The following is an 18,265-nucleotide window of genomic DNA, read 5'->3' as shown; positions in this document are numbered from 1 at the left end:
AGTTGTTTACAAATTAGTAGATACCCTCAGTGGCGTATCTACTAAAGCTAATATTATAAAAAAACGAAAAACAAAGGAAAAAACACTAAAATATAGTAAAATGGACTATATTAAGACTCCAGGTATTTTTCTTTTAAGCCTGGTCGGTTGGTTTTTCTGGTATAAACGACATGCTAGTTGATTAGGTTATTTAAATTAAAATTGTGGTAAAAATTAATTCATTTCAAATGGCCTCTTGTTTTTGAAAGTTGCAACACTAACTCCGGAATAGTGTTTAATATTAAATTAATTAATGATTCTGGATATCATCATACCTTTTATAAACTTTTAACCCTTACCACTCGGATGCCGCCGCTCCTGCGGTTAAATACATATAAATCTCGCAGTTCGCTAGTAGAAAGGGTTAATATACTAGTAAATGAATATGCATTATTAATTTTTTGCCTCTTTATACGTTATTGCCTAATTTGATAGAGCAGAGGTAAAAATATTTATTACTTTTTCTTATAATCAGTTGAATAAGGTTTTTGATAAATAAAATAAAATTGATATAGAAATAGTATCGTTTCAAATAGATTCTTCATCAATAACTCAAGAATAGTTTTTAATAATAAATTAATCAATGATCACATCGTTTTCTGCCAAAGGAATTGGATGCCATCATAACTTCCTTAATGATTTCTTAATTTTTTACCTTTATATAATTTATTTTCTAATTTGATAGAAAAGAATAGAAAATATTTGTTTTGTTTGTTTCTTCTCGCGATAATCAGCTGAATAAGGTTGGTGATAATTAAAATAAAATTGAGATAGAAATGGTATCGAAATTTCGAATACATCCTTCATTTGAAAGTTGTTTCAATAACTCCAGAATAGTGTTTAATAATATATTAACGATAAGATGACCGTACGTCTCGATATCGCCGCGACAGTCCCGGATTTCCACCTTGTGTCCCGGGTTTTTTTAAAAGCAATATTTGTCCTGGGTTTAGATCTTTTGTCCCGGGTTTTCGAAATGTGCAGGTCTGAATTGAATCTTAGCTCTTACTTGATAAAATTACAACTATCCATCAAATATCTGAAAATGTTCAGTACAACTAGTACGCTTATAAGAAAAAGGCGGGTTAAAATAGCCTCACACATTCATAATTTTAAACATTTATTATCAATTTTAAGAAAATTAACAAAAAATGCGTATATGAATTTCTTGACTGCCTGGAATAAGTGGTAATTATTTTAAAATAATTATGAAGAAAATTGAACAAAATTTTATAAGTGTGTAAGCTGAAATAACATATAGATCCAAAAATATAAGGTAAAACATGATATTATCGAATAATGAAGTGTTCTTAGTCAGTAATTCTGATTTAAAAAAAAAACTCACTTAAAAAGACGGGTGTTTATTGAATTCTCATATAGTATTTGTTATTTTAATATACGTCCCCCGTAAAAGATACCGTTCCGGCTTTGACTTGAAAAAATATGGTCACCTTAATTAACGATCATATCCTTTTCCTGTCAAGAAACTGCATGGCATCATATAATTTTTATAAACTTTTCATAAACTAGTAAATGAATAATTAACTTCCCGTAGGGTAAGTTATTGTAATCGTCCAAAAATCGAAATTGAAAATTTTTACATTTCTCGACGTTTTGAAGGTTTCTGAACATTTTGGCATACCTCAGAAAAAATGAATGTGTGTGTATGTATGCGTGGATACAATTTTTCAGTCACGTTTTCGGGCGCACGGATCAACCGATTTAAATTGTTCAAAAAACATTCGATTCCTATTGATAGGGAGATGTGCTGATTAGTTTTTGGCGAAGGCAGGTTCAGCAGTTACGGAGATAAAGAGCAAAGAGTGCAGAAAATAGAAATCGAGATTTTGAGAGAACGGAGCATCCGATTTGAATGATCTAAAAAACATTCAATTAGTAATGATTGGGAGAAGTGTTTATTAGATTTTGGCAAAGGGAGGCCCAGCCATTTCGAAGATAAGGAGATAAATGTGCAAAAAATGGCTTTCTTGAGAGAACTAAGCGTCCGATTTGAATGATTCAAAGAACTTTTTGCTTGTCTTAACAATATAATTGATTTTGGAAAAAACATTTTTTGTTTCAACTTTTTTTTAAAATTTTTTTTCCAAAAAAAAAAATTTTTTGTTTATCGAAAATAATTCAGATTTTATTTTTAATTCTGTCTATAGTTCTAATATACTTTAAACAAATAATTTCAACTTTGCAATTCAGTTTATATAATTCTTATAAATATTCGACAATATTACAGTATTTATAAGAGTCTATTTGAAAACATTCAGTATTCCTCGAACATTTCGTTACGGTACGGGAAGTTCCAGCAATTTGTCTTAAGGCACGATACCATACACCCCACTAGTTTATTTTCCAATTTAATAGAGCAGAAGAGAAAATATTTGTTTTAATTGTTCCTTTTCCTTATAATCAGCTGAATAAGGTTTGTGATGTATAAATTAAAATCGTGTTCTTTCTTCTGGAAGTTGCATTACTAACTCTAGATAGCGTTTAATAATAAATGACTTAATTAACAATAACATCCTTTTCGTGCAAAAGTTCTGGAAGCTATTATGATGTTAAATGCAAAAAAATGATAAAAGAATCATGTTGGTTTCATGTTCAAATTCACTTATGTGTTTAAACAGCGTATGATGCACTGCAATAATTATAGCTTGCGTGCAAAAGCTTTTAGTATCACGTGCTGAACACTTATAATATTGTGACGGATTAAATGGGTTGATGCCCCCCTTTCTTAGGGGATATGCAACGACTTCCATTATTACATCTAGCGTTGCATCCCCAACGAAAGGGTTACACCAACTCCTTAACCCGACTTCTTTAAACACCCTGTAATTACCTGTGGAAAAGCCAACTAACTACGCGAATGAAACAGAATGTACTTTTAGCTTATTTAATTATTACTAATTATTACAGGTGTCACGGCATGACAATACCTACGTACTGTCATGCCCTTTGCCTAAAACCTAACGTACTCATAAATCTTTATTAATTACTAACGTAAAACGGTATCAACGGAGTAACGATAACGGAACGGAGGACGGAGGGAATAGCTTTTAAAACAATAATACATCTGACCTTTGCTGGAACGGGTTCTCCTCTCCTGGCACAACACACACACCACTATACACAACGCGGGTCCAGCGCCTGGCGCTTGGACCCACTGACCTCTTCAGAGGATGATACAATTCTTAATGCTATTTTTCAACCCCAGACTGGACCTTATATTGGCATCCCTATTGGGCGTGGTGGGGGAGCGTCATTGCACTGGTGGTTATGCAACCCTTTTGACGACAATACCGATTGTCGTTACACGCCCCCCTGTCACAGTAGAGTCGGCCTCGGCTCTTAAATTCAAAGTTGAAATTATTACCCTCTCCTGGTTTTTTCCGGGTTGTTCCGGTGTTTTTCGTAGGGTCCTGTTTTGCCCTTTGGTCCTCGTCTTTGGGTTGGCTAGTTTAACTTGGTTGGCTTTGCTCAAGTGTAAGCCTTGGCTGCTAGACGATGATTGTAGTTGTGGTTGCGTGCTGGCCATCCTTTAGGCGTTGTGGTTCCGGTCAGATATTCCTAGAATCCTGGTAAGCTATTCCCCCTTTGTTTACAAACTCAAAACACGTAGCAGCTAGTAAACATAAACTTACATATACACGGGTCTGATAAAAAAAAATACATTAACATCCTTAATACAAGAAAAACGAAAACAAAATCCTTCAGTAACACAAAAATTACAATACAAAAATAAGTCCGTTTGCTTAAGACTATCTTAACCTATTTCGTTCTCAAAGAAACCGTGTTGGGAAAAACTGTACTCAGCAAATTCAGAAAAAAAAAAGAAAAACAAGACTAGACTCAGAAAAAAAGTAGTTATATAACACAGACTAACAAAAAAACAAAACTTAATGAGAAAAAAATATTCGAAGTACAATCGTTTTTCGTACAATTTTTTCGTAACACGTTTCCTTGAAACGCAATCTTATCCTATGTGCGTGTGCTGTCACCTATTTTCTTGGTTGTAGTATTAGAATTAATGGAATAACCGTAACCCGAATTATAAATCAGTTCGCCAGAAATCATGAACCCGATGATATGGACAGTCTTTTACTGTGTAACGCGCGGAAAAACTTTGACAAGAAAAAAAAAACGAAACTAATATGACAATAAACAAGAAACAAAAATACTCCTCAATTTACAAAATACGATTATTTAAATAACTAGTTTACTTTTACGGACGCGACGTTTACCGTAATTCAGCCTCTACTGGTGTGATTGCCCCCCAAATACAAGACCACAGATGGGGGCTAGGATCTAGTTTTCCTTCATTGCTCCCCCCGCAGAGCCCCATACCAATAATAATATCTCTAGACCGACCGTCTATGCCCACCCAAAAACAAATGGCACTTACACTTAACACCTATGTAAGCGTGACACACCTGGGGTTCCTCAGCCCGGCACAAAAGTACCCCAAATTGCCCCCTTGACGGGAGATGGCGTGCTGCGACCTATGTCGCCATCCCGGTCTTCGCTGAAGGTACCTTCCCAAAAATAATCCATAATACATAATAATTCACATAATATTTCGACGGCTGCGGGGTTGATTAAGGGCGGTTTCCCCGATTGAAACCGTACGCGTCCATCGATTCGGACATCTCAATGGTCCTCGCTCGTGGACTACTGGGCCCAGCTTTCAAACTCATATATATAACCATAGAACAAAAACGTAAATCCGATATGGCGTCCCGATATAAGCCTGCAGACTTATATTTATACAATTTATGTTGCAACAACCTACTCTCCACAAACAAAAATCCCACTATAACTTCTTATATGTCTTCTTAATTTTACGACTTATCTAATGGGGGGAATCTTAAAACTAAACCTATTACTATAATTATGTTTAATTATTTACATATGTACATCTATATATAAGTCTTATCTATATTAAAAAAACGAAGAGAAAAGTGAAAGAAATATTTTTTCCTTTCTTTCTTCTTTTATTCCTTAACGTGGACCGTGTCGTATTTGCAACTGTTTCTAACTCTACGCTCAATCTTATAATTAAGGTCTGAAAATTTATCAACTATTTTATAAGGCCCGTGCCATGGATGTTGTGGTTAGTCTGATTGGCCTTATCTACGAACTTCGGTGTTCCCTAACACCCACTGGCTTACTATAAAATTTGGCATTTTTGTGGAGCTCTCACGATATTTTGTAGTACTCGTTCGCGACTCGAGTCCAACTTTTTACCGCGAGTGCCCTATCGCATGCCTCGGCCCTCCACGACTTAGCGCTACGTCGCTCGGCAGCCGGGCTGTCTACGGGCTATTCTTATAAAAAAGTAAAAATAAAGAAAAAAAAAATATTAAAAATAAATAATTAAAAAAAGATGGTAAAGGCTACGACGCGATCCATAAATTTATAAATCTATTTATATAAGTATAATTAACCTTGATTCCAAATATCAACTTCACCCCATCTGAAAATACCCATTCTTGCTTCTTTCGATTAATCCTTCATTATTCATCATTATTTTTATTTGCCATATCGGATCCCTTAATCTGGATTGGGCGGTCAAAAACACGAGCCAATAACTATTGACGAGACAGAATTAAAGTATTTTCAATAAAAAATAAAATCGTAATTTGTCCATATAAAAGGGCGTCACGAAAATTAAACACAACGCCGACGGTATAAACGCGGTGATACACTACAAACGTTCGTTTGGTTTGATTTACGATAACATTATCAAGTGAACAAAAAAAAACATACGACGAAAATAATACATAAACGATTTGGGCACCTTAACATATTCAACATTTCAACTAACAATTGCCCTCAATACTCTCATTACCTTCAACGCCTTGTAACATAGGCCGTAAACTCTATCCGTAAACCAAACCAAACCTTTCGCGAACGCACGGCAAAAAAAAACACAACGACAAATATATAAATATAAAAAAAAAACAAAATTCTAGTATATTAAAAATGGCGAACAAAGCGGATAATGCAATAGTGATAAGTAGGATAAAAACAGTAAAAGTAACGAAGTTACGCGTATGATATAAAATTAATTTATTAAGAAATAGTAAAATATTAAAAATAGTAAAATGCAACATAAAACTTAGTATAAAAAAAAGAAATTAGTATGATCAACGAAAGAATATAGTTCTTAAAAAGCGAAAAAAAACGAGAGCGAAAAAAATACCTTTAGCCGTTCACGTATCATTCCGAACAATACATGAACGTTCATCTAATTGCCGAACTACAAATACGTATATTGCAAATCCGGGTTCTACCTTTGCAATTGTCTCTGTGTTCGTAGAAATACGACTTTTCGAAGGGAAATGTCACCTGCCCACCCGCTCTATTTAACCAAGGTTTTCTAGGCCTTTGGTTTCCAAGCCACATAATCGTCGGTCGAACTGATCGCCTTAGCTGCCATTATGAATTATGGTGAAAAGTCGTATTCTATTATTAATTAATAAATAAGGTCAATTAGATGAAGCCGCGAATTGAGCACTAAGCAATGACGTTCCGGCGGGAATGAGAACGCCATTAATACGCGTAAGAAAAAAACGAAAGAAAAAAAATAGAAAAGTACAATATTAAAATCGATAAAACTAAATTCATTATTGCATCACCTTACTGAAAAAACACGAAAATACACGACATTAAAATATTAAAAAAACGAATAAAAAACATACTAATACTACAAACCAATTACATAATACAAATGTATTACACAACCCTCCAGCTGGTCAGATACAATTAGCATGTCTATGATGTAATGATTAAAAAAAAAATTACAATAAACTCGAAAATAACATTAACATCTTGGTTCGGCACTTTCTGCCTGCTAATACATTTTTTTTTTTAAACTCTTTGCGTTCTCTACGCAATTTTTTTCCACATACGCGGCCTTTGCGCCCCTTGTTACCGCGCGTTTCCTCGAAAATTCACTTCATTTTCAAATCATAGACATGCTAGCTACTATTCCCTCCGTGAACAACAATAAAAACACAGGAAAAGTTAAGCAAACAAATATACTCCATTTTAAAAATATTTGCTAACTCTTTGGTTAATTCTCGACGATACAAAACTCAACTAATTTCACTTGCAATGATAAAAAAAAACAAGACTTATGCCAATGTTGGATTATAAAACCCATATTTAAATTATATAAAACAAAACTAATCCTAATTATCCTAAACCTATCAAAATCCTAACTAAAATGTTACTAACTTATTAAGAAAGTACAAATAACAAGAGAAAAAAAATCAATCTTTACTAGCCTAATAAATTATGTAATATTTTAAGTAATCCTATACCTAATAAAATCTTAACTAAAAATATGAAAATCTTCCTAACTTATTGAGAAAATACAAACTCGCACAATAATAAAAAGTATCAATCTTACTGATACTAAATATACTAATAGATACTAAAGTATCTATCTATACCTATCATGTTCTAAGTAATTCTGTCTCATTCGCGAATCATCTCGAAAAAATATGTATTACAGGGCTCATCAAACTTCGCGAACGAGATTAACGAAACACAAACAAAAGGACAATCAATAAAAAAATAAATAAAATCAACTCAATACTATTTGCGGTTATCTGTACTTTTTAATTATAATTATATTATTTAGTATAAAAAAAAGAATATACGAAAAGTGAAAGTTTTTTTTGAATATGGATTATTTCAAGTATGCGACTGGCGCCGCAGACTGTGCAAAAAAAAACTTAACGGTTCTGTCGCGTTGCGTACGCCACTACGGCACCCCGTCGATAGGGTCAAAAATTGTCAAGTGCTGAGGCATAACCGAGACGTTGGGATTGTCAAAAAAACACAATATATTTAAGATCTGTATATAAACATATCAATGAAAAAAATACTAGGGATTACTGAAACATAATATTTGCCTATTAACTGTTTTCGAAGACAGAAAAAAAAATACGATTTGTGTGTGGCATAGGGTCAAGTGTACGGAACTTGAGATTTACGAAGAAAACGAAATATATTTTGAGGGGCAATGTGTTTCAAATCTTTCGAACTAGCCTATCAAAACAAAATACTTGAAACGACTCGAAAACTGTTTGACGATTTATAAGTTACTTTACAGAAATTGAAATTGATATGAATGTTTGACCGAGTTTTTTTTTATATATATACCCAGGGGGAACAAAATGGAACGAACGCAACAATTAAAATAAATCCAAATTTTAAAATAAAATTAACTACATTTTTTGTAATATTATATTCAAAGAAAAAGAAAAAAAAATAGAATGCACACACACAACAATTAAATTAAATCTGATTTTAAAATAAAAATAATACTTTTAATATTTTTTGTAATATTATAGACTAAATAGGTTAAATAAATATAAGTTTAATAATTTTTAAGTAAGTTACGTAACTTTAAATTCAATAATTTATATACTTTTTAGAACTAAACTTAACAAATATTAGGTAACAAATTTAACATCGACGCAAATCCTAACCAACACGATAGATTTGGTTTAATAAAATTAAACTAGATTATTACCATTTATTAAAATTCCACATCCAAAACATATTAAAAAAAAATCACTTATATTTTCAACATAGTAAAATTCTATTAAAATTAACTACCACGTCTCCGCGAAATGTACACGATAAAAAATGAAAGTACACAGATAACCGCAAGTAGTGATACCCATAGAAAAAACAATTATAATTACCATGTTATATACGCAATATTCAAATTTTAAAATTTACTAAATTTACCGAAAAACGTACTATAACAAAAAAACATCTATCATGAAAATTAACGTAACTTATACACGTAACTAGTGGGAGCGACTCGCTTAGCTTTTAATAAAAATAATTAATTATTACAATTATTAAAAATTTGTGAGGGGGGTTTATGGGGGGATCGAATGCGTTTTCACCATTGTGACGGATTAAATGGGTTGATGCCCCCCTTTCTTAGGGGATATGCAACGACTTCCATTATTACATCTAGCGTTGCATCCCCAACGAAAGGGTTACACCAACTCCTAACCCGACTTCTTTAAACCACCCTGTAATTACCTGTGGAAAAGCCAACTAACTACGCGAATGAAACAGAATGTACTTTTAGCTTATTTAATTATTACTAATTATTACAGGTGTCACGGCATGACAATACCTACGTACTGTCATGCCCTTTGCCTAAAACCTAACGTACTCATAAATCTTTATTAATTACTAACGTAAAACGGTATCAACGGAGTAACGATAACGGAACGGAGGACGGAGGGAATAGCTTTTAAAACAATAATACATCTGACCTTTGCTGGAACGGGTTCTCCTCTCCTGGCACAACACACACACCACTATACACAACGCGGGTCCAGCGCCTGGCGCTTGGACCCACTGACCTCTTCATAGGATGATACAATTCTTAATGCTATTTTTCAACCCCAGACTGGACCTTATATTGGCATCCCTATTGGGCGTGGTGGGGGAGCGTCATTGCACTGGTGGTTATGCAACCCTTTTGACGACAATACCGATTGTCGTTACAATATTATTGAAATAATTGTTGCAGCGTTTGGCATTGAAATTCCGTTGTTCGAAATATTATAGGTTGACATGATCATTTCATTTCTCATAAGTCATTTCATTCGTAACGGATTTTTTATTTGATTTTTATCTGTTGTAGGTGATTGACTGGTCCCAGGCTGTGTTGTGGGCGGATGAACGGCTTTTACTGCAGGTTCCTGACTTGGTGCGCTCGGTAAGCGCCGATCGAGTACTCGCTCTTCGTCAACAAACACAAGTACTGTGGGAACGATATTTTTCGTCTATTGAAAAAATTGTTTTCACTACTTTAGAAGTAAGTGTATAATGCTTATTGTAGATATGTTTAATTTAGTCTTAAGATACAGGTGACCCCCGCATTTAAGCTTAAGGAGCCGTTCAAGTATTACGTAAGCACTATAGGGGGGCGGGGGGTTATTTATTTGCTTATTTTGGGTAAGAACTTTGCTTACTTTTGCTGACAAAGGGAGGGGGGTAAATAATTGTAATAAATCTGCTTACGCAATACTTAACGATCCCTAAGAATTGAGACTATCCCCTTCATAACACGGTGCTTTCGGGTATGCATAACACGGTTTAAGAATTGAGGAAAGTTTTTGTAAAATAAGAAATATAGTAATACATATGAAAAGCAAACTTTACTTCATCTAAAATTAGTAAAATCACCGTACAATAGCTCAATAAATGTGATGAAATTAGTGCAAAAGATAACTAATATATTTTAGAGGGCGTACGTTCTATCAAAAAAAAATTCTAGGATTATCCGAAAAGAATATTTAAATAATTCTTAAGTAATTCTTTAAATAAAATGATCATAAAAGTTTAATAAAGTTAACTTTGCATGTGTTAATATATATATATATATATATATATATATATATATATATATATATCTTTCGCTAAAAGCAACTGATTACAAATATATTTTTTTTGCAAAAAATATAGCACGGATCTGGAGGTAGTATAGAAAACTGCTCAGAGGATCACGTTGGATAGCACTTACCTTTTAATAAAAAAAAAATATATAATTCAATTAATGTATGTTACTTCTTAAAAAAAATTCATAAATGTAACACTATTTATTATAAAATCAAGATACGTAGCATGCTTTTTTAAATTCTTGGAACGTAACCCCTCTTTTTGTACTAGTTCTTTGTCCCTTATAACACGGATTCGCATAACACGCTAGTTTTCTGGAACGTAGTTACCGTGTTGTACGGGGGTTACCTGTATGTTTAATTTAATCTTAAGATACAGGTAACATCCGCATAACACGGTGCTCTATAACACGGATTTGCTCTAACACGGTTTAAGAATTAAGACTATCCCCCTCATAACACGGTTCTTTTAAAGCACGGGCTTGCTCTAACACGATTTGAGAATTGAACAAAACCCTAATAAAATATAAAATATAGTAAAACCTATGAAAAATCAAACTTCATTTAGTCTAACATTAGTAAAATCGCCTTACAATAGTTCAATAAATGTAATGAAACTAATGGAAAACATAACTTATTTGATATTTATTATTCGAGTCCATACGTTCTATCGAAAAAAATTCTACGCTTATCCGAACAATTAGTCAATCAGTCTTAAACAAAGATCCTTTAAATAAAATGAGTATAAAATTTTAATGAAGATAACTTTGCATGTAGTAAATATATAAATATCTTTTAACTAAAAGCAAGAAATTGCAAATAGATAGAAATATTATTCATGTATTCTATATAACATCTTTAAAAAAATTAATAAATATAACAATATTTAGGGGGGGCGTCCATTAATCACGTGAGCGAGTCTTTAAAGATTTTTGGACACCCTCCCTATTGATGATACATGGTGATATTCAAAATTTCCCCCTCTTTCCCACCAAAAATCACGTGTATTTTTAGTTACGTGAAAAACCTGTAAAATTTTTGAATGAAATTGAATGAATTTGAAAATGTTTGAACTTTTTTAAAAAAAATTAGTTAAAAAATAAATATACGCGATATCTTACTATACTCTTCCCTCCCCCACGTGATATTTCGTGATTATTTGTAGATTCTCCTCCTAAAAACCTCACGTGATTAATGGACGCCCCCTTAGTAAAAAAATCATTATATTTAGCATGTTTTTTGAAACGTAACCCCTCTTTTTGTACTAATTCTTTGTTCCGTATAACACGGATTCGCATAACACGCTAGTTTTTTGGATCTACCTTGTTATACGGAGGTTATCTGTATCTGTAATTACTATAGAAGTGACGATACTTGTTGGCCATGAAGTAGTTTAAATATTTGAGTATAATTTTAATAATGACTTAATGATAATACTTTTGTTGGCTTCAATCGGAATGCTGGTAACCCCCGTACAACACGATAGTTCCAAAAATGTACCGTGTAATACGAATTCGTGTTATATGAAACAAAGGACTAATACAAAATAGGAATTAGGTTGTAAAATTTAATAAAAACATGTTATATCATATATTTTTGATAAAGATAAGTATATGTTTTTTTTAAATAATATTTTCTATGTGCTGTTCAACGCAATAGTTTTCTTTTTGGCAAAATATTCTCATCCTCTGAACATATTTGTATTAGGTATCTTCAGATTCTTATTAGTTTCACTTATATTCTGTATTGAAGGCTATTAAATCAAACACCCGAAAAACTTACACTTCTCCCATAAAGGTATATAATATTTATAAAAGGTATATAACCTATTATATAGTTTTATAATTACGTTTAACCAATATTTATTTATATAAATTTAATTAATCATTACAACTTATATTACTTATTATAGATAATCCGTGAGCGTTTACCAGGAGAACCTGTTCGATCGGGTCTAGTATGGAATACGAATCCTGGCGCACTTTTGACTTTAACCAGATTCTCAGATTCGTGGGCACGATATCCATTCTACCTGGACGCTTTAGGAGCTTCACCAAGCGCGGGATTCACAGCAGTAATTTATTGCCAGCTTGGTGCTGTTACTGGTGGTGCACCAGCTTCCGTTCTTCAGCGGCTTATTCGAAATGTTGCTCGAAGCAAAAGTGTGCAGAGGGTATGTTGTATATTACCTATGGCTAGACATTGAGATGCCACATCAATATATGTGCACCGTACATGTAATTAGCATCAAAATTCATAACGCTAACTTCTCAAAAAAAAAAAATATTTTAAATATATTAAGAATTATGCTGAAAAGCAATGCAATACTTTACTTACTTACTTTAGAAATAAGAGATTTTTCACGTACATGTAACTTGCAATAAAATGTATATTAATTATGATTATACAGTGCACATATATCAACGTGAGACTTCAATGTCTAATATCCACTGATGTTGACATAAAATATTATGTCAATCTTTTGAACATCAAAGATTATTCTATAAAGCTTTGTCTTTTTATTTGATGTATCACTTCAGAAAAATTTATTCATATATATACTTATATCAAATATTTGGAATAGAGTTTTTATTGTCATTAAATAGTTCAAAAGCCAAATAAAAGGCAATATAACTAACACAAAAATATTCAATATATTAAGTGAAATTAGTTGTTATTTGATTCACGCGTATTTACAATTTGAGAGACACAGTGTGTATATTTCTAATCAGAGCTGTTAATTATATTGGTAAATATTTATTTTGTGTTTTACCTTTGTTATGTAGCAATAGAAATTACTATTGTATATTTATCTTAATTAGATTTATTTTAAAGATAAGCAATAATGAACATTAATTTAGGATCTATAAATTTTATTAAGTTGCTATTTTACTCAAAAATTATGTTTATAATATTTTTCAGATTATTATAGTCTGGGCAAATGAAAAAAGTCCACCTGCTAGAAATCGATGGCCTCCAACGCCAACATCTGTACCACTAAATATTTTACAAGCTCCTGTTACCCTTATTTATTCAGATGATATCAGGTAAATATGTTATTTTGTTAGAATTTAAGTAATTCAAATTTCAAGGTAAAACATTATTAACTTTTATAGTCCAGTCATTATAGTCAGTTCACCTCGGAATTCGAGATACCCAGCTGTAAGTCTGTAAATACTTGTATATTAACACCCTAAAGTTGTCTTAAAACCTACATATGGTATTTACAGACTTACAGCTGGGTATCTCAAATTCCTAGATTCTTACCTAATTTAAGCTTAAATGACCGGACCATTAGCCATTCTTGATTAGATAATAATGCATTCTAGTTATCCAGATTGTTAAGATTATTTTATTATATATTAATTTTATATATTTTCAGTGGTGGTAGTGGAGGTATATCGAGGCGTTTCTTACCACATCCTTTAATAACGACTGACGCAATTTTATCATTAGATGAAGATGCCCTTTTAACAACTGATGAAGTAGATTTTGCATTTTCTGTTTGGAGAAATTTTCCAGATAGGATAGTTGGATATCCTGCCCGTGCTCATTATTGGGATGATGCCAAGGTATGTTAACTATTATAAATACCTGAAAATTGTATTAAATGTAAACATTGTCATTATATAAAATTAATTCTACAGAGTACATGGGGTTATACATCCAAATGGACCAACGAGTATTCAATAGTATTAACTGGGGCTGCTTTTTATCATAGATATTACAATGAATTATATACGCGTTGGTTAAGTCCTCTTCTTCACAAAACTGTAGAGCAAAGCGATAATTGTGAGGACATACTGATGAATTTTTTGGTAGCTCATGTCACCAGAAGACCACCTATCAAAGTGACGCAGCGTAAACAGTACAAGGAGGCTCCAGCTGGAGGCGCAAGGTATAAATTTAATTTCATAATATAAAATAGAACATTTGTTATATATATATATTTATATATATATATATATATATATATATATATGTATATATATATATAATTGAAAACTTTTTAACGAAAATATAAATATAATACTGTCTGCATTTTGTTGGTAACTTTTAAAAGATTTAATGATTAATGTATATATTTGAAATTGCTAATTTGTAATTGATAGTCTATTAACAAATAATTAAATCATTATTTGTAATGTTATAGCAACCGTTTTCAAAGAATAAAGTTGATTTGACAGTTTGAAATATAATAATAATAATGATATTATTCAATAAGTGAAAGTTTAAGACTTATTGATTAATAATCTAGATGTGCTGGAACATTAAACATATATATATGTATATATGTCATTTATTTATTTATTTATTAATTGCCTATAGCAATAATACAATATAATTATATTTTAAAGTGAACAAATTTAAACTAAAGATAATATATGACAAAATTAGAGTATTAATAGTTAATATATAGCTTTGTATATATACATAACACTTAATATAAATTACAAGTATATAACACTAAATAAAAACTAAAATATTAAAGATTTAATAAACTATAAATTACTACTTAAAACAGTCATTCAAGGATAATTTTTCGGGCTTGATTTTTTATATTACTCATGGACAGACAGAGTAATATGTGAACCAAAGTATTTATATTTATGTACATAAACTAAAAAAGGAAGATATTTTATACAATTTTTATTATTTCCATACATTTCGACATAAGTTCTTATGTTATCTTCAACTAATAAAAACTGAAGTAAACTAAAATAATGTGTTACATATTTTCTCGGATAGTCTTGAAGATCAGGATATAATTAATATTATATAAAATATCTTCCATTTTTATTTATTACAGGTAATAATAAGAGAATAATTAGATTTTTTTAATTTCTCATAGGTATAAGTTATAGCAACTGCAAAAAAATCGAAAATGAAAATGTTTATAAATTTTTACGTTTCAAAGGTTTCTAACATTCATACCTTAGAAAAAATGGATGTATGTGTGTGTGTGTGCGGATAAAAATTTTCGTCGACGATTTCGGGAACGCGGATCAACCGATTTGAATAATTCAAAAAACATTCGATTCATATTGATAAGGAGACGTGCAGAATCGGTCCCTTAGTGTTTACTGAAATATTGTATTGGGCATTTAAGTTATATACATTCTTCTCTAGTTTATCGTGTCACTTTAATATTGTATTTTCTCTGAAAAGCTTTTAACAAATTTAATTTGTTATATTGAATATCTATATCACACTGTAATGTAACAACATATTATGGTACCATGATCTAATAACTTTGAATCGAGAACTTGAACTTGGATTTTAATTTTCTTATTATTTAACAACACGTGTTCATTAAACTATATGTATAATAAACTTAACTTACTATTTTTCACTCAAGGTCCCCATGGAACGATCCCGATCATTTCATTCAACGCCAGAGCTGTTTGAACACGTTCGCTGCGGTGTTTGGTTACATGCCATTACTTCGTTCTAGTCTTCGTCTGGATCCTGTGCTTTTTAAGGACCCTGTTTCAAATCTACGCAAAAAATACCGGCAGATCGAATTAGTCGGCAGTTAGCGATAGAGACAAGTGCAGGAACTAATAGTGAGGTGAGATGATACAAAGAACATTTGATGAGAAACTTTATAGTCAATATTTATAAGACATGAATAAAATATTCCATATAATATGTTTTCTACTAAGTATTTGTAATATTCAAGAAATTCTTTTCTACGCTTTTTTTCAATGTTTGGACGTTTTATTATATTGGCCATGAAGGTGACAATCTTTGTGGTATTCAGCTTTTACACAGTCCCATTAAAACTCCACTATCCCCTCTGCCAGGGGCAGCAACCATCCCGTGTAAAAGCTCAATACCATGAAGATTGTCACCTTCATGGCCAATATAATAAAACGAAAATTCGTCCGAACTTGAACTGTAGTAGATTTCTTTATTATTTTTTCCAAGTGCAATCTGGTGACCCAAATTTACTTATTTATTTTGAATTTTTTTTTCATTGTCCCAATAACTGCGAAATTATTTCTTTATATGATACTTCACTTACCTGATTAACTTAATAACTTGATAGAACAAAAAGTTGAGATAAATGGTAAAATATTTTGTTTTTTTTTTCTTTCAAGTGTGATAATGAATTTGGCTTGTAAAACGGTGAATAGAATTATATAAGAAATAGATTTTAATTAAATTTGGTAAAGATGACTTTATTTAATTTTGTAATTCTTTGAAATAATTTGTCCCAAGCAAAAGGTGCGATTTTTTTGCATGATTTGTTCAATAAAATTCTACAAACGAAATTATTAAAACATAATAAAGCAATTAATTTATACAAAATTTTTATCATAAAATAAGTCTTTTATTACCATAAAAGATTTCTTTAGAAATAATTTCATGGTATTGGTTCTGAAATTAAATAATGCCAATTTCAATGCCCAAATATTCTTTTTTATTATTCCTTATACTTAGTAGAAAACCATATATCATCGACCATATAATATCGAACTAATCCCAGTGTATGATTCTAGTACTGATTTATTGCTTTTTATACAACTCTATACTTCTATAACTGCCATAGAACTAGTAAAATGTACATATTGAAGCTTAATATAAGTTTTTTTTTTAAAAAATCATCACAAGTCCGACGCTAATAGGCAGCTTTTGCTAATAAATAAACCAATATATACAAAATAAATAATGATAATAAATTAAAATTGAAGATTTATAACGAATCATGAATTAAACAAAGTCTTAGTAACAATAACACTATATGCAATTTTTACCACTTGTTTATAATATATTGGATTTAATATAATCTTTTGTTATATATAATATATATATATATATATATATATATATATATACTTAATAAATGGACAAAGATTTAATAAAGACTGTTTGAAAATCCTTATACTCCTTATATTCAAATTTTAGTTTTGTAACAAGTAATATTTGAATAATTTTAATAAAATAAATTCTAAATTTAGTTTTAATATTTTGTATAAAAATGTAATTTAAAAAAAAAATTAGAGTTAAATTATTTGCATTTATATTATTTATTTATATTTTAATCTTTATATATAGAAAAAATTTAATCGTTTGTGCAGCATATCATTTATAAATAGCTATACTGAAATATAAGCGTAAGCTCTGTCAAATTGTATTAAGGGTTCTGTCGGGAAGAATTACTTTTATATATAATATAATATATATATATATATATATATATAATATCTATATTATATCTCAGACTATCAACATTGCAAAACTATATAGGAAATATGCTCTTTATATCTCTGTGAATTTGTTTTTTACATGTCAGTTCAGTAAAACATTTTATTCTTGCTATCGTTGATGCAAAATAATCATATTGCTAAGACAATAATGACAAATTTATGCAAAAGTTCTGTTCATGAATTTATGGTTGTGAGCTATTTAAAAAATAGTGCATAGTTTCCCATTTATACAATTGTAATTGCTACACAGCTTCATTGTATTTTCTTTTCAATAAAATATTTTACGATGAGAATAATAAGCAAATACCCTAATTCTAATAAAGTTTTCTCCTGAATAATAGTATAATTAAAAACATATCATCCAGCATACACCATACGTTAAATACATGTTTAATGTTTAAGAATTATACCATATAATTAACAATTGTACATAAATATATTTAATTGGCATAGTGGCATAATCATAATGTTTTGAGGTGATTGTAAATAAGTAGTTTTCTTATACTCTACATTTTTATGGCGAAATTAGAGTTTATAATAATAATGTGATTATTCTAA

General features: G+C 30.8%; 2 protein-coding genes across 2 annotated transcripts in view; one reads left to right on the top strand and one right to left on the bottom strand.

Annotated features, from left to right (window-relative positions):
- Nucleotides 1-18,265, bottom strand: part of LOC113366316 (exostosin-1-like) — a 38,847-nt gene that overhangs the window by 13,371 nt on the left and 7,211 nt on the right.
- LOC113365782 (exostosin-1-like) lies at nt 6,034-16,476 on the top strand. Its single transcript, XM_026607325.1, has 7 exons — nt 6,034-6,081; nt 9,737-9,910; nt 12,406-12,666; nt 13,416-13,540; nt 13,876-14,065; nt 14,141-14,391; nt 15,853-16,476. Exons 1-7 carry the CDS (start codon nt 6,034-6,036, stop codon nt 16,031-16,033), a joined length of 1,230 nt encoding a protein of 409 aa, XP_026463110.1. The 3' UTR covers nt 16,034-16,476.

Source organism: Ctenocephalides felis, unplaced genomic scaffold, assembly GCF_003426905.1.
Source record: "Ctenocephalides felis isolate EL2017-DRISC unplaced genomic scaffold, ASM342690v1 CF-g0.4_SCAFFOLD_01170, whole genome shotgun sequence".
NCBI lineage: Eukaryota > Metazoa > Arthropoda > Insecta > Siphonaptera > Pulicidae > Ctenocephalides > Ctenocephalides felis.
Note: the sequence above shows the minus strand (reverse complement) of the source record. Positions and strands in the feature narration are given on the sequence as shown.

Coding starts and splice junctions, on each gene's coding strand:
- LOC113365782 (XM_026607325.1), top strand. CDS start 6,034: ATGGCGAACAAAGCGGATAATGCAATAGTGATAAGTAGGATAAAAACA. Junction 6,082..9,736: donor TGATAAGTAGGATAAAAACA/GTAAAAGTAACG, acceptor TATCTGTTGTAG/GTGATTGACTGGTCCCAGGC. Junction 14,392..15,852: donor GCTCCAGCTGGAGGCGCAAG/GTATAAATTTAA, acceptor TTTTCACTCAAG/GTCCCCATGGAACGATCCCG.